The sequence below is a fragment of the Mobula hypostoma genome, chromosome 5, assembly GCF_963921235.1.
Source record: "Mobula hypostoma chromosome 5, sMobHyp1.1, whole genome shotgun sequence".
NCBI classification, from domain to species: domain Eukaryota; kingdom Metazoa; phylum Chordata; class Chondrichthyes; order Myliobatiformes; family Myliobatidae; genus Mobula; species Mobula hypostoma.
In genome coordinates this window covers 178400810-178424567 of record NC_086101.1, presented here as the reverse complement: position 1 = coordinate 178424567, position 23758 = coordinate 178400810, and the positions used below count along the sequence as shown (strand labels likewise).

Sequence of the window (23758 nt, the reverse complement as noted above, 5' to 3'; positions counted from 1 at the left end):
CATGATCCTCTCGTATCCCCTTTTGCCTATCACCTGTCTAGCTCTTGGCTCTATCCCTCCCCCTCCTGTCTTCTCCTATCATTTTGGATCTCCCCCTCCCCCTCCAACTTTCAAATCCCTTACTCACTCTTCCTTCAGTTAGTCCTGACGAAGGGTCTCGGTCTGAAATGTCGACTGCACTTCTTCCTACAGATGCTGCTTGGCCTGCTGCGTTCACCAGCAACTTTGATGTGTGTTGCTTGAATTTCCAGCATCTGCAGAATTCCTGTTGTTTGCAATCAATTTCAGTCTTGTGTTTTTAATAAATCGAACATCATTATAGTTTTGGAAGAGGTATTGTCTCTACGTTCCCTCAAATGTTATGGCAGTGGCCCCTGTTCTCACTTCCTCCAACAGTGGTTCAGTGGGCAGAGACTAAGTAAAAAACACAAGTTTGCACTATGTCTTCTGAAACTGTAGCAGAAGCCAAATCAGTGTTGGATTTCAAAAGGGAATTGCTTAAACATCATGCTTAGAGAAACAAAAAAAAGGTTTAGACATTGAAATAACTCCTCTGAAAGAATCGACACTGATATGAGGGTCACCCCTCCACTTTTTGTGCTATAAGATTCAAAGTGCCCAGCTATATTTATAGTCCATATGGAGAGGCTGACATTCTGGCAAGGAACCATCTGACTCACGTGGTGTCAGATATGCAAGTGTGCTGCAGGTCACCACAACCTTCTGAGCACCAAAAATGGTTTAAAAAGACCTCAAAAAAGTATCTGGTTTTGCTACAAGTTATGCTCATCTTTCAAGAATGATGATTTTTGCAATGGAATGCATCTGATTTTGACCGTAGGTGATGAAATCCAACCAATATGATACTTTATCTGAAGTAACAAATTTTAGTAGTGAAACAGAAGAATTAAAGTTAAACATGGCTCTTTGCCACTTTCCACCCCTGCTCTATTGAAACCTCGTTCACTTGTTGGGAAAAAGTAGCTTGGATACCCATACCTTCCTCATCATCTCATACACAGTCTTTGGTAATGATGTTTAACCACAAGACACAATCCTGCCTGAATAAGAATCAGGAGTTACAGCGAAGTTATGAACCCAGTCAACTTCCTCTTTCTTAATCAATGCAAAACACATTAAACTTCCTAGCAGAATTCATCTTACCCAACATTGAGCAAGAAGTCCCTGGATTCATCTAGAACCTGATAGGCAAAGAACCAGCATGTGGCAAAGGTAATTCATTCCAATGGCCTCCTTCCAAACTGACATTCCAGTAGAGAGGGATATTCAGAAAGGGGAGATTAGCTGAGAGCAATCATTCCACTTACATGGTACCAATTCAAAGGAGAATGTGGAAAAAGAAACTAACATCGTCATGAGAAGAACGTACAAACTCCAAGCAGATAGCACCCAAGGTCAGGACTGAACCCGGGACTCTGAAGTATAGTGGCAGCAGCATCACACGCAATGCCACCGTGGTCTAGTCTGTGCCATGGAAAATGGACCTCCAATCTTCTGGTTTAGGAGTGACAAAATCATTTTCCATTGTGTTCCTAATACCACTGGAATCTGGACTTCAAGATCCCAACTGGTTAGAAGTAGATTTGATCTGCACAATACAATGTCATACCTCAGTATTGTCACAGTTGTGATAAGAGAACAAAGGGATAAGTTATTAATTGATTCCAACCTATACAATACAGAATGGGTAATATAGGGAAATTAACGCCCCTCTTTCTTCCAACCATCCCTGTCATTTGAAGGCCATTAATAATCACGCAGTTGGTGCAAACCGCTGTTTCTTTCCTTAAGTAATCACTGCCTCCATTTTTATTTAGTTACAAGCTGTTAAGACATAAAAGTTCCTTCAGTCAACATCATTTAATGCCATTTAAAAGGTTGCTAGAATTATTCCTTGAGACCACTGACACGAGTTCCAGGACATGTTAACCTGCTCTACTGACAATTGCGTACCCATTGTTGGGGTGTGAAAGAGAGCATGATGTATGGTGTAAACAGTTACTTAAAGCATCATTCTGAAGCCAGTGGTGAATGGCTTCTTACAACTTGACAGCTAATCCATGTGTCAACAACAGAATTTGGCAATCAGTGTAATTGTGCTGACAATCACTGAATACAATGATGGTACAGAAGGTATATTATCTTCATTAGGTATATTGTCTTCATTAGGTTTTAGCTCTATCAAAATAGAATGACTATAAGGCCTTAAAACAAAAGAATGCAATAAGACCATTCAGCCCATCAAGTCTGATCCACCATTCAATCATGGCTCACTTATTTTCACTCTCAACCCCATTTTCCTGCTTTCTCCCCACGACCTTTGACACCCTTACTAATAATGTTCCTCTCAGCCTCGGCATTATATACACCCAATAACTTGGCTTCCACAGCTGTCTAAGGCAATTAATTTTACACATTTACAACCCTCTGGCTAAAGAAATCTCTGCTCATGTCTGTTCTAAAAGGACAGCTTTCTATTCTGAGACTGTGCCTCACTCTCTATTGTAAACATTCTTTCCACGTCTACTCCATCAAAGCCTTTCAATATGCAATAGGTTTCAATGAGATCCTCCTCATCCTTCTAAACTCCAGCAAGTACAGGACAAGAGCCATCAAACACTCTTCGTATGTTAACCCTTTCATTCCCGGGATCATTCTTGAAAAATCTCCTCTTAAAAATCACCACTGCCAGCACATTCTTCCTTTGATATCGAGCCCCAAGTGGCTGACAATACTCCAAATATGGTCTGACCAATGCCTTATAAAGCTTCAGCACTAAATCCTTGAATGCTCAGTCGCAAGCTGCAAACCTGGAATCATGCCACTAATATAACCTAGATCAAAATAAAAAGCCATTACCCTTAAATAGCAGTGAGAGTGGCAGATGCAGGTTCGATTTCAACATTTAAGAGAAGTTTGGATAATACATGAACGGGAGGGGTGTGCAAGACTATGGTCCGGGTGCAGATCAATGAGACTAGGCAGAATAATATTTCAGCATGGACTAGATGGGCTGAAGGGCCTGTTTCTGGCTTGTAGCACTAAATGACTCTGAAGCAAACCATTATCGACAAAGTGCTATCGAAAGTTTCTAAGAGACACAATAATTGTAAACTTCATTGGTTTAATAACGAAACACACTAATTGCTGCTCAGTACAATGGAAATATTGTTGTACAATATATTGATTAGAACATGACATTGGAAGAATATGGAGCTTTGAAGAGGATGCAGAAGAGAGTTGTGAGGATTGGAGTGTACTAGCTATGAGGAGTAGTTAGATGAACTTGGATTCCTTTCTCCGGAGTACCTGTAGCTGAGGGGCTGCCTGATAGAATTATGTAAAATTATGAGAAGCATAGACAGAGTAGATAGCCAAAGAGTTTCTCCCAGGGAGGAAGCATCAAATAAGAGAGGGCATAGCCATGAGGCAAGTATTGTTACACAAAAATGGTAGGTGCTTGCAATGGGCTATCAGGATAAGAGGTGGAAACAGTAACATTGGAGAGGTGTTCAAGCAGGCATGTGAGCGGGCAGGGGCAGGGCATGGAGGGATACAGACCGTGTACTAACAGATGGAATTAGTTTAGATTAGCATCATAGTCAGCACAAACAGGGTGGGATGAAGGGTCTGTTCTTTTGCTCTACTACTCCATATAAAAGTTTGTGTTTTTTTAACTTACGTGAAATAAGATCCATTCTTCTTCTTCTTCATGTGCCTTGCGCATTACACACTTGGGCGATCATGGCTCTCCACATCGAATGATCCCATGCAGTGTCAATGATATCTTGCACACTTAGATCTGTTAGTTCTTTCACAGTGTCCATATATTTTCTTCTTTGCCTTCCTATTCCGTGTTTCCCAGGCATACGGCCTTGTAATGTAAGGCATACTATTTCTCCCTTTCTGATGAAATTTAAGTTACCTCTCATTTAACGTTCTCATTAAAGATCTTTTTCTATGGGCACGTAGGAGTACTGTCTCATTAGTTACCCTATCTCTATATGATATTTTCAGCATTCTTCTAAGAAACGACATTTCTGGTGTTATAGTCTATGTTTCGGAAGCATACAGCAAGATTGACCAGATGTAACATTTTAATAGCCTTAGCCTTGTTGTCATGGGTGTCATTTTTCGGAAATTGGTTTTGACAATGGTAATTCTTCCTTTTATTTCAACTTTACTTCTAGCATCTTGTGATATAAAGCTACTAAGGTAATTAAAGCTGGTCTTTTGCTCAATCTCTTGGTTACCGATGTACAATTGGCAGTTGGGAGTATCCTGCTGTTTTGATATTACCATACATTTGGGTTTTTTTTACAGTTGCACTTGTTTCCACTACTTTCTCTAAGAGGATTTGTGGGTCTTCTGCAGCACTTGTTATTTGGGTGGTATCGTCTGCATATCTTATATTGTTGATGTTAACACCTCCAATTTTTATAAACACAAAATAATCTGCAGATGCTGGGGTCAAAGCAACACTCACAACACGCTGGAGGAACTCAGCAGGTCGGGCAGCATCCGTGGAAAAGATCAGTCGACGTTGAAGGGTTCCGGCCCGAACCATCGACTGATCTTTGCCACTGATGTTGCCCAACCTGCTGAGTTCCTCCAGCGTGTTGTGCGTGTTGCTCCAATTTTTATCCCATCTGGGTCTTCTATTTCTCTGGGAATCATTTCACTATAGATATTAAATAATTCTGGTGAGCCAACACATCCCTGTCTAACTCCTCTTTGAATTTTAGTCCAACTGCTTATATTATCATCAATTTATGGCTGTCATGCATCTGAACTGCGCTTTTGTACTGCTGGACATTGCTTGTACTGGCTGGTTACTTGATTTTACTTATTGTTTATTTATTTTATTTGTTGTTTTATATAGCATTGAGTATGAGAGTTGCAAACTCATTTTCGCTGTATTGGTTCATGACAAATTGTACTATGCAATGACAATAAAGATATTTCAATTTCAATTTTTGCTGCCGCCGTTTGGTTCCGATATAAATTTTGAAGCAGTTGTTGGTCCCTTCCGTCAACGTGTAGTTTGGCGAGAATTTGAAATAATTTTTGACGTTTCACTTTGTCGAATCCTTTAGTGAAATCAATAAAACATAAAAAGACAAACAACAGGAATTCTGCAGATGCTGGAAATTCAAGCAACACACATCAAAATTGCTGGTGAACGCAGCAGGCCAGGCAGCATCTCTAGGAAGAGGTGCAGTCGATGTTTCAGGCCGAGACCCTTCGTCAGGACTAACATAATCACTTTCATATTCAATTGCCCTTTCTGAAAGCATTCGTAGTATGAAAATTGTGTTCCTCGTTCCTCTATCCTCAATAAACCCATATTGTAGCTTAGAAGTTTCTGGCTTTGTTTTTAATTTGACTCAGAACAATTCTCAACAAAATCTTTATTACATGACTCATAAAGCTGATTGCTCTATAGTTTTTGGAGTCAATAGTTCCAGGAATTTTTGGCAGAATTATAAACACTGATTTCAAGAGATCGTCAGGCAATACACCAGACTCATATATGCCATTAAACAGTTCAAAAAGAATATCTATGCCCAGATTTTCTAGGGCTTGTATCATTTCCACTGAAATTTCATCAGGTCCAGAGGCTTTACTATGTTTCATGCTTTTCATTGCTTTAGTTATTTCTTCTTTGGTAATAGGTGGGCCAAAATTAGGATGTTTAATATCTGGGGGTTCCCCTTTATTATCCTCAATCAGCTGCTCTATATACTGAATCCAACTCTCACATACTTGATCTGGATCTGTTAGTATGGATCCATCTACTGATCTTATGCATCCTATAGAGGAGGTTTTCTTAATTCCAGTAATTTCCTTAATTTTCTTGTGCATTTCTAAGATATATAATTTTGTTTTTAAAAATGTCCTTCTGTTTCTCTATGTACGGTGAGTGGAATTTAAAAGAGTCATCTTGCTCAAGGGCTTCAGACTATTGAGCATGTTTCGAGCTGGAATGAATATCAGTTTCACTGACATGCACCTCAAAGATTCTAAATCCACATATTGGCAAGCTTCAGCATTTAATTGGCTTGCTGCTGGCAAGGGAAGTTGCATCAGGCTTTTGCAACAATCATGCTATTCAACATTGCACCTCCTCTTTGAATTTAACTTGAAGAAGACTGTCTTTAATATTCAAGTTACAGTAAATAGCTCATAAAATTATCGCTTCTGGTAGAAACATTTTTTCCCTCCCACTTCCCAAATCTGCTGGGGTCATCTATTGTGTCCAGTGATCTCAGTGCAACCTCCTCTTACATTGGTGAGACCCGTCTTAAATTGAGGGAGTGCTTCACCAAGCACCTCCACTCCATCCGCCGAAAGTTGAACTTCCCAGTGGCCAAACACTTTCATTACGAATCTTATTTCCAGTCCGACAAGTTGGCCCATGGCCTCCTGTTGTGCCACGATGAGGCCACCCACAGGATAGATGAGAAACACCTTATATTCTGTCTGAATAGCCTCCAACCTGACAGCATGAATATCAATTTTTCTTTCTGGTTAAAAAAAATTCCCTCCCCCCTCCTTTCTTCTTCTATTCCTCACTCTGGCCTCTTACCTCTTCTCACCTGCCTATCACCTCCCCCTGGGTCCTCTCTTCCACCCTCCCTTTCTCCTATGGTCCACTCCCCTCTCCTATCAGATTCCTTCCTTTCCCACCCACCTGGCATCACCTATTACCCTTTAGCCAGTCCTTCTTCCCCTCCCCCTCACCACCTTTTTATCCTGACATCTCGTCCTTCCCCTTCCTTTCCAGGCCCGAAGCATCGACTGTTTCCATAGATTCTGCCTCACCCTCTGAGTTCCTCCAGCATTGTGTGTGTGTGTGTGTGTGTGTGTCTGTGTGCATCTGCAGAATTTCTTGTGTTTATTACTTCATATAATTATTTATTGCACATTTTAATATTGCTAATCAATTGGCAAAAAGAAAGTTTAATTGGATTTACAAAGAAGGAATGAAAATAAGTTTATGTCTTCAACAGGATATTTATTAATGCTCCTTTATATTGCACTGGGACCATTAAGCAGCAAAGTATTCAGGGCAGAATTCCCTGCCCATGGAAGAAGCTGACATCTCCTGATAAGTTATGAAGATACTCTTGTCAGGCAAGCAGTCTACACAAGAGTACTAAGGCATACCTAAGAAGCATCTTCACTTTTCAGAAACTGGCACAACACTGTTTTACAGATCTGGGGTGTTTCATAGCCAAGGCTATGAATTCCATTAAACACACGCACCAAACTGCACGATTCTTTGTTTCATCATAAGCTGTGGGTAATTAATTATGAGTGAACTTCTAAACATCTGGTTTGTATGGACTAACACTGATTAAAGATGACAGTGACAGAAGCAGAATAAAAGGAGAGAAAGACGATTAAAATGAAGAGAAATAAATGACAGAGAAAGGGACAAGATATTTACAATTGCTCATATTTCCCTGTAACAAATGCAGAGGCCATTCTGTCTTCACTAGATATCAAAGAAATCCCATTCCCCATCTATTTCCCTTCAACCTATTTTCTCATTCAAGCCCAATGTGATACCTCTGTGTCTTCTATCAACCACCTGCATTCAGGACAACTTAAGATAGACAATGAACCGTGGAGAGAGTGGAAGACATCAAGTTCCTTGGGGTACAGATCTCGGACAATCTCACCTGGTCCAGGAACACCACTGGGATTGTGAAATGGGCCCAGCAGAGATTGCATTTTCTGAGGAAGCTTAAACAAGCATCACTCCCCACTAACATCTCAACTACATTCTACAGAGGCGTGGTTGAGAGTGTGCTGACCTTTTGCATCACAACCTGGTACTCCAGCTGCAGTGCTGTCGACAAAAAAGCCTTGCAGAGGGTGGTTAGGGGAGCAGAGAAGGTTATTGGGGTCTCCCTACCTTCTGTCCAAGACCTCTTTCAGAGTCGATGCCACCAGAAGACACGGTACATCATTAGAGACCCCTCACACCCTCTCCATGAACTGTTTGTTCTTCTGCCATCAGGCAAACGTTACAGGAGCATCAAAACTAAAACCACAAGGCTACTAAACAGCTTCCTCCCACAGGCAGTCAGACTGCTAAATAACTGCTCTACCTGACTCTGCTTTGGACACTTTTAACTTGCACTGGACACTTACAACTGATTTTAACTGACATGTGGCTGTTGTGTTTTACTATTTATTGTTATATTTATTATTTAGTGTTGCGTTTGTTATGTTATGATTGCACTGCCCCTGAGAAACGCTGTCTCATTCTGCCCTGCAGAGCTGATGTATGGTTAGAATGACAATAAAATTTTTTGAATCTTGAATCTTGAATCTTGAATCTTTGAATTTTAGAAGTAGGAGTAAAAATGGGACACCAGGCCCCATGATCACAGGGAAGACTTCCTCGTTACCCAGTAGAGTTTAGGAAGAGTTCACCACGTAGGAGCGGACACAGCTTTTTTTGCTCCATTTCCGCGCCATCATGATACAATTCCCATATGAGGTGAACATGTCATCTCAGTGCTCGAAGCGTTGTTGAGAATCACTACCACCCATCTCACAATCTCTTTGACCCACCACCATTAGAAAGAGACACAAGAGCATCAGGACTAGGACTGCCAGACTATGTAACAGCTTCTTCCCCCAGGCTACCACCAAGATCTCATTACTAGGACAGCGAGACGTTTACCAGTGCTGCACACTACATGCATTCTGAATTATATTTTCTTAGCTTATTTGTGATAATATATTGTTTTACAATGTATATGCTGTGTGTGACGTATGTATTGTGTATGCACTGTAGTCTGGAGGAACGTTATTATTGTTAGTTATTTATTTGCTGTGTACATACATCTATTGATGCTTCTGGACACATTTTCAGTGATGTTCCTGGAATCATCGGGTGTTTCGGGTCTTTCAACATCATAAACCAGGTGACCCAGCCGGGGCTGATTAGACCCCAGCTTGTGTCCAGATGGCTAGCTATTTATGACTTCATGGCTCCCCTCTTTTGAGCCACAGCCATCTTGAGGCCCTCTCTGCGGCATCGGTGGTACTGCAGATGGCTCTCCTCTTCCTCTCTCCCTCGATGCCCAAAATGCTGAAGGCTCTAACTGAAGAATGGGCTACAAATCCCCTACAACCAACCTCCACTGGGAGACACCTCGCTCTCCATCCAGCCTGCTGACAGTTGCTGACCAGTCCTGCATACTTGGAGAGCTTCCTTTCAAAGGCCTCTTACAAGCTATCTTCCCATGGGACTAATTATCATGCTGTTTACATTGTAAATATATGCTGGCATTTATGTAGTTAGAAACACAGAAAACATAGAAACATAGAAAACCTACTGCAAAATACAGGCCATTCGGCCCACAAAGTCGTGCCAAACATGTCCTTACCTTACCTTAGTTATGTAACATTATTCCATATCTGTACTTCTAACTTCATTCTTATATTTTTTTTATTCCATCTAAATACTGAATAAGGAAGTAGCCCAAGAAATAGTGGATGCATTAGTGATAATTTTTCAAAACTTGTTAGATTCTGGACTAGTTCCTGAGGATTGGAGGGTGGCTAATGTAACCCCACTTTTTAAAAAAGGAGGGAGAGAGAAACCGGGGAATTATAGACCGGTTAGCCTACCGTCGGTGGTGGGGAAACTGCTGGAGTCAGTTATCAAGGATGTGATAACAGCACATTTGGAAAGCGGTGAAATGATCGGACAAAGTCAGCATGGATTTGTGAAAGGAAAATCATGTCTGACGAATCTCATAGAATTTTTTGAGGATGTAACTAGTAGAGTGGATAGGGGAGAACCAGTGGATGTGGTATATTTGGATTTTCAAAAGGCTTTTGACAAGGTCCCACACAGGAGATTAGTGTGCAAACTTAAAGCACACGGTATTGGGGGTAAGGTATTGGTGTGGGTGGAGAATTGGTTAGCAGACAGGAAGCAAAGAGTGGGAATAAACGGGACCTTTTCAGAATGGCAGGCGGTGACTAGTGGGGTACCGCAAGGCTCAGTGCTGGGACCCCAGTTGTTTACAATATATATTAATGACTTGGATGAGGGAATTAAATGCAGCATCTCCAAGTTTGCGGATGACACGAAGCTGGGTGGCAGTGTTAGCAGTGAGGAGGATGCTAAGAGGATGCAGGGTGACTTGGATAGGCTGGGTGAGTGGGCAAATTCATGGCAGATGCAATTTAATGTGGATAAATGTGAAGTTATCCACTTTGGTGGCAAAAATAGGAAAACAGATTATTATCTGAATGGTGGCCGATTAGGAAAAGGGGAGGTGCAACGAGACCTGGGTGTCATTATACACCAGTCATTGAAAGTGGGCATGCAGGTACAGCAGGCGGTGAAAAAAGCGAATGGTATGCTGGCATTTATAGCGAGAGGATTCGAGTACAGGAGCAGGGAGGTACTACTGCAGTTGTACAAGGCCTTGGTGAGACCACACCTGGAGTATTGTGTGCAGTTTTGGTCCCCTAACCTGAGGAAAGACATCTTTGCCATAGAGGGAGTACAAAGAAGGTTCACCAGATTGATTCCTGGGATGGCAGGACTTTCATATGAAGAAAGACTGGATGAACTGGGCTTGTACTCGTTGGAATTTAGAAGATTGAGGGGGGATCTGATTGAAACATATAAGATCCTAAAGGGATTGGTCAGGCTAGATGCAGGAAGATTGTTCCCGATGTTGGGGAAGTCCAGAACGAGGGGTCACAGTTTGAGGATAGAGGGGAAGCCTTTTAGGACCGAGATTAGGAAAAAATTCTTCACACAGAGAGTGGTGAATCTGTGGAATTCTCTGCCACAGGAAACTGTTGAGGCCAGTTCATTGGCTATGTTTAAGAGGGAGTTAGATATGGCCCTTGTGGCTACAGGGGTGAGGGGGTATGGAGGGAAGGCTGGGGTGGGGTTCTGAGTTGGATGATCAGCCATGATCATAATAAATGGCGGTGCAGGCTCGAAGGGCCGAATGGCCTACTCCTGCACCTACTTTCTATGTTTCTATGTTTCTATGAATGTTAAACACAAGAGATTCTGCAGGTCCTGAAAATCCAAAGCAAAACACACACAAAATGCTGGAGAAACTCAGCTGGTCAGGCAGCATCTAGGAGAGAAATAAAGAGTCAATGTTTCGGGCTAAGATAAAGAGCCTCAGCCAAGCACTTTATTCCTTTCCATAGATGCTGCCTGATCTGCTGAATTGAGGAATGTTGTCATTCTTTTTTGTTGCATGTAGCGCCAACACACAACACCAAATTCCCAATATATGTAAATATATAGCCAATAAAGTTGGTCCTTGATCATTAAATCCAGTACTTTTAAATGAGGAATAGTAATTATGTCTATTACAATCTAGGATAATTGGATTCTTTCTCGGCTTATATGTGGGTGCTGAGAATATATTATTTTTGCAGAAGTTTCTGCTTTACTCTATTTAATGAAAGGTGGGCAATGCCGTTCTTCAGCCCAACTGATGTTTCCATAAAGCTCAAACAAGGTTAGTCGTGGATTCAGCCTCGTACATTACAGGGAAAGCCCCAACGTCTGTCCCGAGCATTTGTGGCCCATCAGGCCGATGCTTATGCCGGTTTCTGTGGCGTGAAGCGACCGAGACTCCCCCCCCCCCCCCGGTTAACCCCCAGCATTTGCCATTTTCAGCTGGGTGGACTGGAGCAGTGTGTGGTTAAGTGCCTTGCTCAAAGACACAACACGCTGCCTTGGCCGACACTCGAACCCACGACCTTCAGACCGTGAGCCCAACGCCCTAACCACTTGGCCACGGGTCACACTTGTCTTCTATTGCACATGGGTTATTTGTCAGTCTTTGTGGGCGGTTTTCACTGATTCCATTGTACTTCCTTTTACTACTCTGAATGTCTGCAAGAAAATGAATCTCAAGATAGTATATAGTGACATAGAGTATGTACTTTGATAATATATTTACTTAGAACTTTGAACCTTACAACGTAAATATCAGCCTCTGCAGGACTCCAGTTGATTTATTTGTATTAATGGTGTAAATCCAGGAATTTTAAATGAGAAACATTAATTTTTGTAATACATCCTCCATGATTATTGGAATACATTGTATATCTCTTCCACCACATCAGTACTTCTTTATTTTAATCACACAATTGATGATAAGTGGGTGCTGGGAACTTACTGTTATTTTTACATCTATTTCCGGTTTATTGGTAGCGTAGCTGTAATAGTGTCGCACTAACTGCTGGGGGTATTCTGGAGTTCAGAGTTTAGTTCTGGTGCCATTCTGTAAGGAGTCTCTATATGTCCTTCCCGCAGAATGTGTGGGTTTACTCCAGATCTCTGGTTTCCTCCCACAGTCCAAAGACATACCAGATAGGTTCTGGTCATTGTGAATTGTCCCTTGATTAGATTAGGGTTAAATCAGGTTTGTCAGGGGTTGCTGGGGCAACCTGGCTCGAAGGGCCAGAAGGGCCTACACCATGCTGTATCACTAAATAAATAAATGAATAAATAAATACTGTTTTTAATTAAAGGTGGGTATTGTCTTTCTTCCTTTCAGCTAATGTTTGCATAAATTCTCAATAGTCTCTGAAGTTCCTCACTTCTATTGAACAAGGAGCCTGACTTTCAATAAAGATGAAAGCTCTGTTTGCACATTAAAGCACAAGGCAACACAATCTCAGTGTCACCAGTCTGTCATCACCAATGGTCCAGAGGAGTAATTGAGGTCCATTATTGTCACATGAGACACAATTGTCTAAGACAGTATAATTAAAGATTCACAAAAGCAGCTTTCTATCAGTTTGGCCAACAACAATCTCTTTGAATGGGAAGGGAAACACTTCTTTGACAGCTCGGTGAAATAATTCATAAACACTTCTGTAGTTAGAGATTCCTGTCTGGCAGAAACTGCATTTAGTTATGGAGTGGTTTCTCCAGTAGCAGCCAACTGCGTTTGCTCCCTTCTGACACGTCCCCCTAGCATTTTTGGGAGAAAGGACCAAAACACTTGATTGACCTCCATTTCCAAACTATAATCTAAAAGTGTAGCTTGTCAGTATAAACAACAATTGTGGGGTTGTCAGAAGCACAAGCCAATACTGCTTAGCTAACAAAAATAGAAAACACTAGAAACACTCAGAGTCACACAGAAGGGAACAGGCCTTTCTGCCCACTGAGTTTGTGCCAACCTTCAAGCATTCATCTACAGTAATTCTGCACTAATATCCTTTTTATACTCCAAACATTCTGACCAACTCCTCTCAGATCTTCACTTCCCTGCACTCAGTTTACAGAGACCAATTAACCTAAGCCATGCATTGATGGGATGTGAGGAGGAAAATGGAGCACCCACAGAAAATCCATGCGCTCACAGGGAGAACATAAGAAATAGGAGCAGGAGTCGGCCATCTGGCCCTTCGAGCCTGTTCTGCCATTCAATAAGATCATGGCTGATCTGGCCATGGACTCACCTCCACCTACCTACCTTTATCCCCATAACCCTTAATTCAAAAATCTATCCAGCCTTGTCTTAAATATATTTGCTGACGTAGCCTCCGCTGCTTCATTGGATTTCAAATTCCACAGATTCACCACTCTCTGGGAAAAGCAGTTCATAGAACCTTAGAAAATCTCCAGCACATTACAGGCCCTTCAGCCCACAATGTTGTGCCAAGCAGGTAACCTACTCTAGAAGCTGCCTAGAATTTCCCTACCGCATAGCCCTCTATTTTTCTAAGCTCCAGGTATCTATTTAAGAGTCTCTTAAATGACCCTGTTGTCTCTACCTTCACCACCGTCACTGGCAGTGCATTCCACGCACCCACCACTCTCTGTGTGAAAAACTTACCTCTGACATCTCCCTTGGACCTGCTTCCAAGCACCTTAAAACTATGCCCCCTCATGCTAGCCATTTCAGCCCTGGGACAAAGACTCTGGCTACCCACATGATCAATGCCTTTTATCATCTTATACACCCCTTTCAGGTCACCTCTCATCCTCCATCGCTCCAAGGAGAAAAGGCCAAGTTCACTCAACCTATTCTCATCAGGCACGCTCTCCAATCCAGGCAACATCCTTGTAAATCTCCTCTGCACTCTCTCTATAGCATCCACATCCTTCCTGTGGTGAGGTGACCAGAAATGACATTACCTCAATGCTCTTGAACTCAAACTCACGGATGATGAAGGCTAACATATCATACGCCTTCTTAACAACACTGTCAACCTGCACAGCAGCTTTGAGTGTCTCAAGATCTCTCTAATCCTCCACACTGCCAAGAGACTTACCATTAATATTATATTCTGCTAGTTCCTCCACATCTCCATCCTAAATCCACTCACCCAGATCTTGAGGCTATGTCCCCTAGTTCTAGTAGGGAAGAACATGCAAACTCCACACAGACAGTGCCCGTGGTCAGAATTGAACTTGTGTTACCGGAGAACAGTGACATCAGTGCCAGACTCCGGAATGGAGGCTCCCAGGTTCGAATCCAGTCGGGCCGTTCCCGAGTACACTTTCCATCCGTGCTGGGTTGAGTGTTAAGCTCACAACTTGGCCTCATAAAATATAGAAACATACTGTACTGCGAAATGTCTGTGTGAGGAGTGATACGCCACACAATCTCTCGTTCCGTGCCTTGTAAGGCATGAAAATGCCTGACGCTGGCTTCTCAGGCCTGAGTCGACGTCATCATCATCATCATACTGGAGAAAGTGGCCCTTCCAGCGACACCACTGCGCCGTCACTAAGCAGGTCAGCCTGCACCTGTGGAAATGAAATTAATGTTTCTGTCCTGGGAGGGGTCTGATCTGAAGTGGGCTTTTTCCCCTGCAGATGCTACCTGACCCACTAAGTGTTTCGAGCATTTTCTGATTTTGTTTTGGATGTTGAGAATAGAAGTACAGAATCATAGAAATATACTGTGACCCTTTCAGCAAACAGTTGTTGTTCTGAAGCCTGATGGAGAATAGACACAGGAGGCCCAGAGCCCCAGAGGCTTGTCCAGTCCCAGGGTGAAAGGGCACCCTTGTGTGTGGGTGAATGGGGGAGGGGAAGAAACAAGCTTATTCTCCTATTGTTGTGTTCTGCTTTGTTGCATTCTGTGTTGTTCTGTTGAGCAATATGGACACGCCATGTTGGCACCAGAATGTGTTGTTAATGCAAATGACACATTTTACTATGCGTTTCGTCGCACGTATGATAAATAAATGAATCTGTATTTTCATGCTTGGTATCATTAGCTTCATCATAGATAGTGGTATAAACTATGCAGGTTGCATGGAATACAAGACTGCAATAGATTACCACGATCAAAGTTCAATGTAAATTTATTATCAGAGTGCATATATGTCACCATATATAACCCTGAGATTCGTTTTCTTGTGGGCAGACTCAGTAAATCCAGGAACCATAACAGAATCAATGAAAGACCATACCCAGCAGTGTGGACAAACAACCAGCATGCAAAAGACAACAACCCGGGCAAATACAAAAGAGAACAATAAGGAATGAATAAATAAATAAGCAATAAATATGAAGAACATGAGATGAAGGGTCCTTGAAAGTGAGTCCATAAGTCATGGGACCTATGATGGGGTGAGAGAATTTGAATGAAGTTATGGTACTGTGATAAAGTCTAGGGTGGCCAAGACTTTTTTTACTGTACTATATATTGGTTAAAATAGGAAGGTGGTTGAGAAACGGAAGTAAGAGTACTTAGCTTTGTATTAGCTCAGTAGTACTTAGTATTATTTCATAAATAGAAAGACATAATATGCAGAGATGTTCAAAAGTCTCAGGCACTCTAGCCTGATGGCTGAGGGTAATAACTGTTCCTTAACCTGATAATGTGAGTCCTGAAGCTCCTGTACCTTCTTCCTGATGCCAACAGCGAGAAGAGAGCATGACCTGGATGGCACGGGAACCCTGATGATGGATGCTGCTTTCTTGCGACAGCACCCCATGTAGACGTGCTCAATTGTAGGGAGGGCTGAGCCCGTGACGGACTCAGCTGCATTCATTACTTTTCATTTGATTTTCAAGAACATTGGCATTTCCGTACCAGGCTGTGATGCAAACCAGTCAATGTACTCTCCACCACACATAAATAGAAGTTTGTCAGAGGTTTGGATGTCATGCTGAATCTTCACAAGCTAAAAGGAAGTAGTGGTGCTGCTGCACTTTCTTCATGTGCTGAGCACAGGACTGGTCCTCTGACTTGATAACACCAGGAAATTTAATGTAGCTGACCTCCCCACCTTTGATCGCCCAAAGAAGACTGGTTCGTGGGCCTCCAGTTTCCCTCTCCTGAAGTCAATAATCAGCTCCTTGGTCTTGCTGACACTGAGTGACAGGGCGTTGTTGTGGCACCAGTCAGCCAGGATTTTCAATCTCCCTCCTTTACACTGATTCATCCCTACCTTTGATTTGACCAACTTGGAACTGTGCTTAGCCACACAGTCACAGAGCAAGTAGAGCAGAGGGCTAACACATAGCCTTGTGGTGCACATGTGCAGAAGGAGATCGTGGAGGAGATGCTTTTCCAAATCCGAACTGACTGGGGTCCGTAAGTGAGCGAATTCAGGATCCAACCACACAAAGGGATATTGCAGCCAAGGTATTGATTAGTACTGAGGGGATAATAGTATTGAATGCTGAGCTGTAGTCATTAAAGAGAATACTGATGTATGTGTCTTTGCTGTCCAGATGTTCCAGAGTTGAGTGAGGAGCAAATTAAATGGCATGTGCTGTGGGCCTGTTATACTGGTAGGCAAATTGGCCAAGTTGCTTCTCAGCAAGTATGGATGTACTTCATTACCAACCTCTCAAAGCACTTCATCGCAGTGGATATAACTGCTACTGGACTATAGTCATTAAGGCAGGTTACCACTTTCTTCTTAGGCACCAGTTGAGTCCTGCTTGAAGCAGGTGGGTACCTCAGACTACTGAAGCAAGAGGTTAAAGAGATCAGTGAGCACTCCCGCCAGTTGATTAGCGTAGAACTCGGCCAGCACCCCATCTAGGCTGGATGCTTCCCTTGGATTCACCCTCCTGAAGAATGCCCTCATAAAGACCTCAGAGAATGAAATCACAGGGTCACTGAGAACTGTGGAAGTTCATGAAGGGGCTGTGGGAGTTTGTGAAGATTCTACAACACAGATACAGGCTCATTTGCCTTTCTCATCTATGCCAGCAAAGGTATCTACCTGACCGAGTCCCATTTGCCTGAATTTGGCCCATATCCCTTTCCATTCTTCACCTTGTACCAGCACAAATGTTCTTTCAATGTAATTGTATTTGCCTCAATGATTTTTCTCTGGCAGTTCATTGCGCATATCCACGACCCTCTGTGTAAAAAAATTGCCTCTCAGATCCTCTTTAAATCTTTTCCCTTTCACCCTAAACCCATGCCCTCTTGTTACAGACACATGTACCCTGGAGAAAAAAAAATGTGACCTTTCACCCTCACAATTTTAGAAACTTCTATAAGCTCACTGCTTAGCAGGTAATAAAGCCCTGGCCAATCCAATCTCTCGTCATTACTCAAGTCTTTCACTCAGAAACATCCTTGTGAATCTTTTCTGCACTCATCCCAGCTTATGAGCCAGTCATAAACCTAATGCTGATTTTAAAGTGTATTTATTATAGATTAATTCTCAATGGATTATGTATGTTTTAGAGAATGTAAATGTGTTGAAGTGTTTCTGAATGCATCTGATCTCACTGTATAAAGTGATTCGGTATGGGCCACTTGAGACCAGCTGGACACTCCTCATAGCCAGACAAGAAGACAGGTAAATTGGGGGTCATACAGCTTTAAGATACGGGTGTACAGAGGGGGTAGAAGGCAAATGTGTTGTAGTGGCAGGGGTCATGACTCCGTGGGTCATAGATTGCTGCCATGGGTTCTCATGTGCAAACTCTGACACTATGGGTGTGTGGCTGCGATGCTATCCTCCCTCAAATGAAAGGTACAAAGTGAAAGAAAACACAAATCATGCATTTAAATGCATCTTTCATCCTGGGACATGCCAGGGGTGCATTGTTTACTTGTTTATTTAGAGATGCAGCACAATCATTGTAAAATGTCTGGTGATTAGACTAGGGTTAAATTGGGGGCTGCTGTTCGAAAGGCTGTAAGAGCCTGTTCCGCGTTAAATCTCAATAAATAAAGTAATTAAATGATAAGGAACAGGCCCTTTGGGCCCCACAAGCCACATCGCCTAGCAACACACATATTTAACTCTAGCCCAAAATAGAGGACAATTTACAATGGGAATTAACCTACCAACCAGCACGTCTTTGGATTGTGGGAGAAAACTGAAGCAGCCGGTGGAAATCCACGTGTTCAAAGAAGGACGTACAAACTTCCTACAGAGGGCGCTGGAATTGAACTTCGAACTCCGAGGCCCCGGGCTATGATAGCATTGTGTTAACCGTTACACTACTATGACATCCTCAAATGTATTTGTGTTTTTCAGGTACACAGAAGAGTACAGCACAGCAGCAGGTCCTTCAGCCTACAATGTTCTGTTGAACTAATTAAGCTAATAACACCTAATTCCTTCTGTCTGCACATGGTCCATTCATACGTCCATCTAAAAATATCTTAAACACTTTTTTGATATCCTTCTCCATCACCAGCCCTGGTCCCCAGCATCCACAGCCCTTGGGGTAGGAAATTTGTCCTACACATCTTCCATGAATTTACCCCTCCACCTTAAATGCACCTCTTCTAGTATTTCACAATTCTACCCTGGTGGAAAAAACCTTCTCCTCTAGTAACTTTATAAACCACTATCAAGTCACCACCCTTTCTTATATGCTATAAAGTGACACACAACAGCCAGTTCATACATAGTACAGGCAACACATGATTTGGTTAAATTATTGTCATACAATACTGTGTAAAGGTCTCAGGCACCTAGATAGGCACCTGGTTTCAGATGGTATGACCTCCATAGAACCCTGATCTCAACATCATCGAGGCTGTCTGGGCTTATCTGGAGAGACAGAAGTAAGCAAGACAGTCAAAGTCTACAGAAAGACTGGCAAGTTCTCCAAGATGCTTGGAACAACCTACCAGCCGATTTTCATATAAAACTGCACGGCAGTCTACCTAAGAGATTTGATGCAGTTTTAAAGGCAAAGGACGTCACACCAAATACTGTGTTGATTTAGTATTTTTTAACTGTTTACTGCTCTTCAGTAACTTTTTAAATTTAGAGATGTTTCATTTCATTATATTTTAAAAGTATCTTCTCATTACATATTTTACATATGCCTAAGACTTTTACACAGTGCGGTTTGCACCAAAGTGTAATGAAATCCTTGTTTGTCGGAAATTCACAATATACACAGTAATAACAAATACAACTAGGAGAGCCAGACGGCAGAACAGTGCAAAGATTATTGCGCAGTCTGAAGAAGTGTGAAAATGCCAAAATGACAACAGCGGAATAGAAAATCAGTTAATGTATCTTCACTGGAAGAGTTGAGAAACAAATGTTTCTTTCCATATTGCTCATTTCGTCAAAATCCATTTTGACTACATTCTGCGATTGATAACAAGATCTGCCGGGGTCTGTTTCACAATAACTAGCATTTGTATCACTGTTTACACCCACAATTATAAGATGTGGATTACATTCCTTACTCGCTTGCTCGTTGGCGTTTTCTTCCGAATTGACTCCCTTCAAAAGATAACTGGTTTGCCGAGTCACTTCCGCCAAGCCAGCACGTTGATCGTTTGGGCGGTGGAGATTGACGATGCAGCGGGGAACAGGGGAGAGTGAAGGGCCAGAAGAGAGAGCAAGATGACCCTGGGAGACGGGGCGAGAAAGAGCGGCAGAAGGACGGAAGACATCTGTGACGGAGTTGGGGCCAGGGTCAGCAGCGAGAGGTTTTTATAGCTGTGTTGACAAACAATTTCAGCAGCATCAGGCGGCACCTGGGGCCATAAACACATCTGTAGTCCACGTTACTTTTAAAAGTGAACATCATGTTTTAATCAGCCGAGCTGAAGGTTGAACTGAGTTTACAGTAGCCTCATTCAGCGAGTGAGAGCGCCCTCCAGCTATGGCACCAGACAGCAAACTCCCCGTAGCTTGACAACTGCTCACTCTCGGTCCCCCTTCACGGAGTCTAAACTTCCCGCTCTTCCTCCCCACTTCCTCACTCCACACGTCCTCTGCCTCGCTCTTTGCATGCCTGATTTCTCCGGTTCTCTTTGTCTTGGCCTACTAACGACGTCTCCCGCAATCTCGACCGTGTCAGCACGACTGCTCGAGCAGTCGTGTTCACCAAGTTGCAGTGAAAGAGTCTGCAACGAAGAATTTCTAAATGATATATTTGTACTCCATCAACATCAGCACGTTTTCTTTGTAAACACAAGAGATCCAGCAGATGCTGGGAATCTTGGGCAATGCACACACAAGATGCACATGTCAGTCTCCTGTGCTCTGTGTCTGTCTGCATGTCTCTTTGCTCCCGTATGTGACAAATTATACTTTCCCCATCACTTTGAAAGTCCTTACAGGATAATGGATCCAAGGCTTCACTGATATCACACGCGACTTCTCCGAATCAATCTCCTCCATACCCTCTTCCTTCCTGCTCATCTACCTTCCCCTCAAGTCCATTCAATTTACACACTATCCCGTGGTAACGGTTCCACGTGCTCTCTGCTTAACCCCCCCCCCCCACACACACACACACAATCTCCTTCATTTACAGTATACTGATTGACCCATCCTTCTGTATCTCCATGTTTGTCTTAATGGAAGAGGTGTCAACATAGAAAGCGTATGAGAAATTACCCAGTATGGGATTTACCTTATTCTATAATCCATCTGTCAGATCTACCTTTGTGTAAGTCTTGTTTTATATACATAATCCTCCTCTCATTCTGTATCCTCATCCGCAAGCCTCTCTCTCAGAATGTCGGGCCTTCTCCCTCTCCTGTTCCGTTTCACCGTGGCTTTCACTGTGGTCCATGGATGTCATGGCTTTCACTTCAAGTTTAGCTGCCATCTCCCCTTGTCATCTGACTCATACCCCCGACTTCCCTCTACTCTAACACCTTTTGCTGTCTTGACAGTCATAGTCTTGAATGAAAATCTGTCTAGCGGTGTCAATCTTTCGCCATGGTGTGGTATTTCCCTGATCCGAAAAGAGGACAAGGAGGATTGTTTCGATTTCCTCAATGCGTTACAGCAATCTATCTTCCTCCTTTCGCTGTTCCCTCATTCCCACTTTCTCTCCCCACTATTCACACAGAGCTAAGAAATTGCAGACCAGACTTAATGGGCTGAATGGCCTAATTATGTTCCTACTCCTAATGGTCTACACCCTTTCCTGCTCTTAATCCGTCTTTTTCCTGAACAGTAAAAAAGAGTTCTTATTTAAAACACTTTATCCCCACTGAGACTCTTGAAAGCGGCTTGCGAGCAAGAAGCGAGAAGGAGAAATTTTCTAATGGTCGTTTCAGTATGAAATCCACCCTTCAGTCAATAACTGCTCTACGCGAAGCAAATTTGGGATGGGCCCAGATAGGAATTGTGAACGCAAGAATCTATCGCTTAAAAGGAAATGTAACAAACTATCTTGACGCAGCTCCACAATACCGAAGGGAGTTCTCCACACACTTCGTAATCTGCCACTTCATAAATTTCTCCAGGACCTGACTGGATTGATCCAGAGCGACGCCCCCGTCTGCGAGCAGTATGGGCTCTTAAAATTAAACTTCCTCCGATCTGCTAACGCAGGGGGGGGGTGGGAGACAGTGGAAGGAACCCACTTCCTCGCTTCGACACCGGTCAGAACTCAGCCGCACACAATCTCTCATGACCGATCCCAACGTTAGTAATCTAACCTAACGCACCAGATCTCACCGCCTGCAAGAGACTAAGGTCGTTCCCTCAATCTACTGAAGAGATCGCTTCTGCGAACTCTAACATGCCGAAAACATTTAAACTGTAGCATCACAGTTAAACAGCTCTATTAAACATTACACATATAAAGTACATGTGTGCTTTAAAATGTTATATATCGGTTATTTATTAAGCCCTATAAATGCATTTCTGTAGCAAAGGTCATATATGCATTACATGTCACATAGTCATTACTTAGCAACATGTTGCATCAATACCTGCAACAAGTTACATGTAAGCAATGTGGATATAAAACGTTAAATATACAAAGAGATACAAGTATGAAGTTCCAGTTCTGTATCAACATGTTCCATGCATATGCTAAAATAAACTAGTGTAAGTCTGTATTCAACAATTCAGCTAAGTTCCTCCAGCTCATCCAGCTCTGGAGCCGGTTGCAAGCCCACACTGTGACCGCTCGCAAACTGCTAGAGCGCCTGTTTAATAAAAAAAGGAAAGTGAAGGTGATTCGCTGCAGAACGGTAGCAGTTCAGTAACAACAGCGAGAAGGAAAATAAAAGAACGGGGGAAAAAAACGCCTCTTTACCTTCATGTCCACCGGGTCCTGATAATCATCGTAATAGTCTTGGCTGGATTCAAATGCGGAGTCCCTTTGCAAGAAGGCAATGTAAATTAGAAAGAGAGAGATCTCCAGAATAAGCATTTTTGTCCTGGGATGCAGCAGGAAGCCGCCTGGCGAGCGGTGCAATAATAATTTTAATCCTCGATCTTTCTTCCCTCCTGCTCTTTGCGGATCAACGTGAAAGGGAGGACCGGAGTGTGTGGGGGCTGGAGGTGCTTGACAGTACTGAGAAGTCACAGTGGCGTTCCCGGTGCTTGTCGTCCGAACCGCACCGAGTCTGGTGTCCTTCAGGGGCCACTCTCCGGAGAGCTGGAAGTTTTATCCGCGAGTCGCCTGAAGCAGCAGCGTTTCCACTGGAAGGACTCCGGCAATCTGCTCTGACTGTTGGGTAACAGAGAGCCAGGGAGGCAAACTGGGCATGGTTATACTGCAGTCAGCCGGCGGATTCTCCAACTAATAACCGCGGCCCTCTCCTCGACACGGACTGACTGACTGACGCTGGAGTAGATCTTCGGTTTCACTATTTATACGAGGAGTTTAGCAGGGAACTGGGGAGGGGGGGCACATGCACAATGTGGTTGAGCGCAACCAGGAAACGGCTGTGACAATCCCCACGTGGCTAGAAAAATAATATAAAATGCACATGTCAAGTCCTGGCTTGTATCCTTTTGCAGACTCCGAAGTTTTGACAGGTCGTTCTGCGCTCCACGCAGTGTTGCTCTGACTGGTAGCGGCCACTCAAAGTTACCGATCTGGCTCACGGGCTTCTGCGGAACACTTGGCTGTCTCGGCAGTCCATGGGGGCGAGCTTGCATTGGTGTAGCGTCCATCGGCGTCTCACCACGGTCCAAAGCGCCGTGAGCTACTGAGGTCCATTTCCAGATCTTGGTGTCCAGCGGGGCTCCCAACTTTCGCACAGTAAGCTCCCACAGTCTCCGAAACCGATTCTCCTGCAATCTGGAGACACGAGAGACTGCAGACGCTGGAATCCGGCGCAACTAACAATCTGCTGGAGGAACTCAGCGGGTCAGGCAGCATCAGTTGTGGGGGGCGGGGGGGAGTGTTTGTGAACAGTGGACACCTCATACTTTCAAGGAAGAAAATTGAGGAAAACTCTCTAACTTTTCTTTAGAGTGCCCTGGAATCTTTAAACACCTCCTGATCAGTGGGCAGTTTTATTAAATACATCTATGCACCTGCTCCTTA

The 23758-nt window shown here is 43.2% G+C and overlaps 1 protein-coding gene across 1 annotated transcript in view; it reads right to left on the bottom strand.

The window, feature by feature from the left end:
• vegfc (vascular endothelial growth factor c) overlaps positions 1 to 23510 on the bottom strand; it is a 226157-nt gene extending 202647 nt beyond the window's left edge. The window contains exon 1 of the mRNA XM_063049453.1: positions 22517 to 23510. Coding sequence (XP_062905523.1) covers positions 22517 to 22633 — 117 coding nt within the window. The 5' untranslated portion in view covers positions 22634 to 23510. The remainder of the gene's footprint in view (positions 1 to 22516) is intronic.
• Positions 23511 to 23758: the final 248 nt, after the last annotated feature.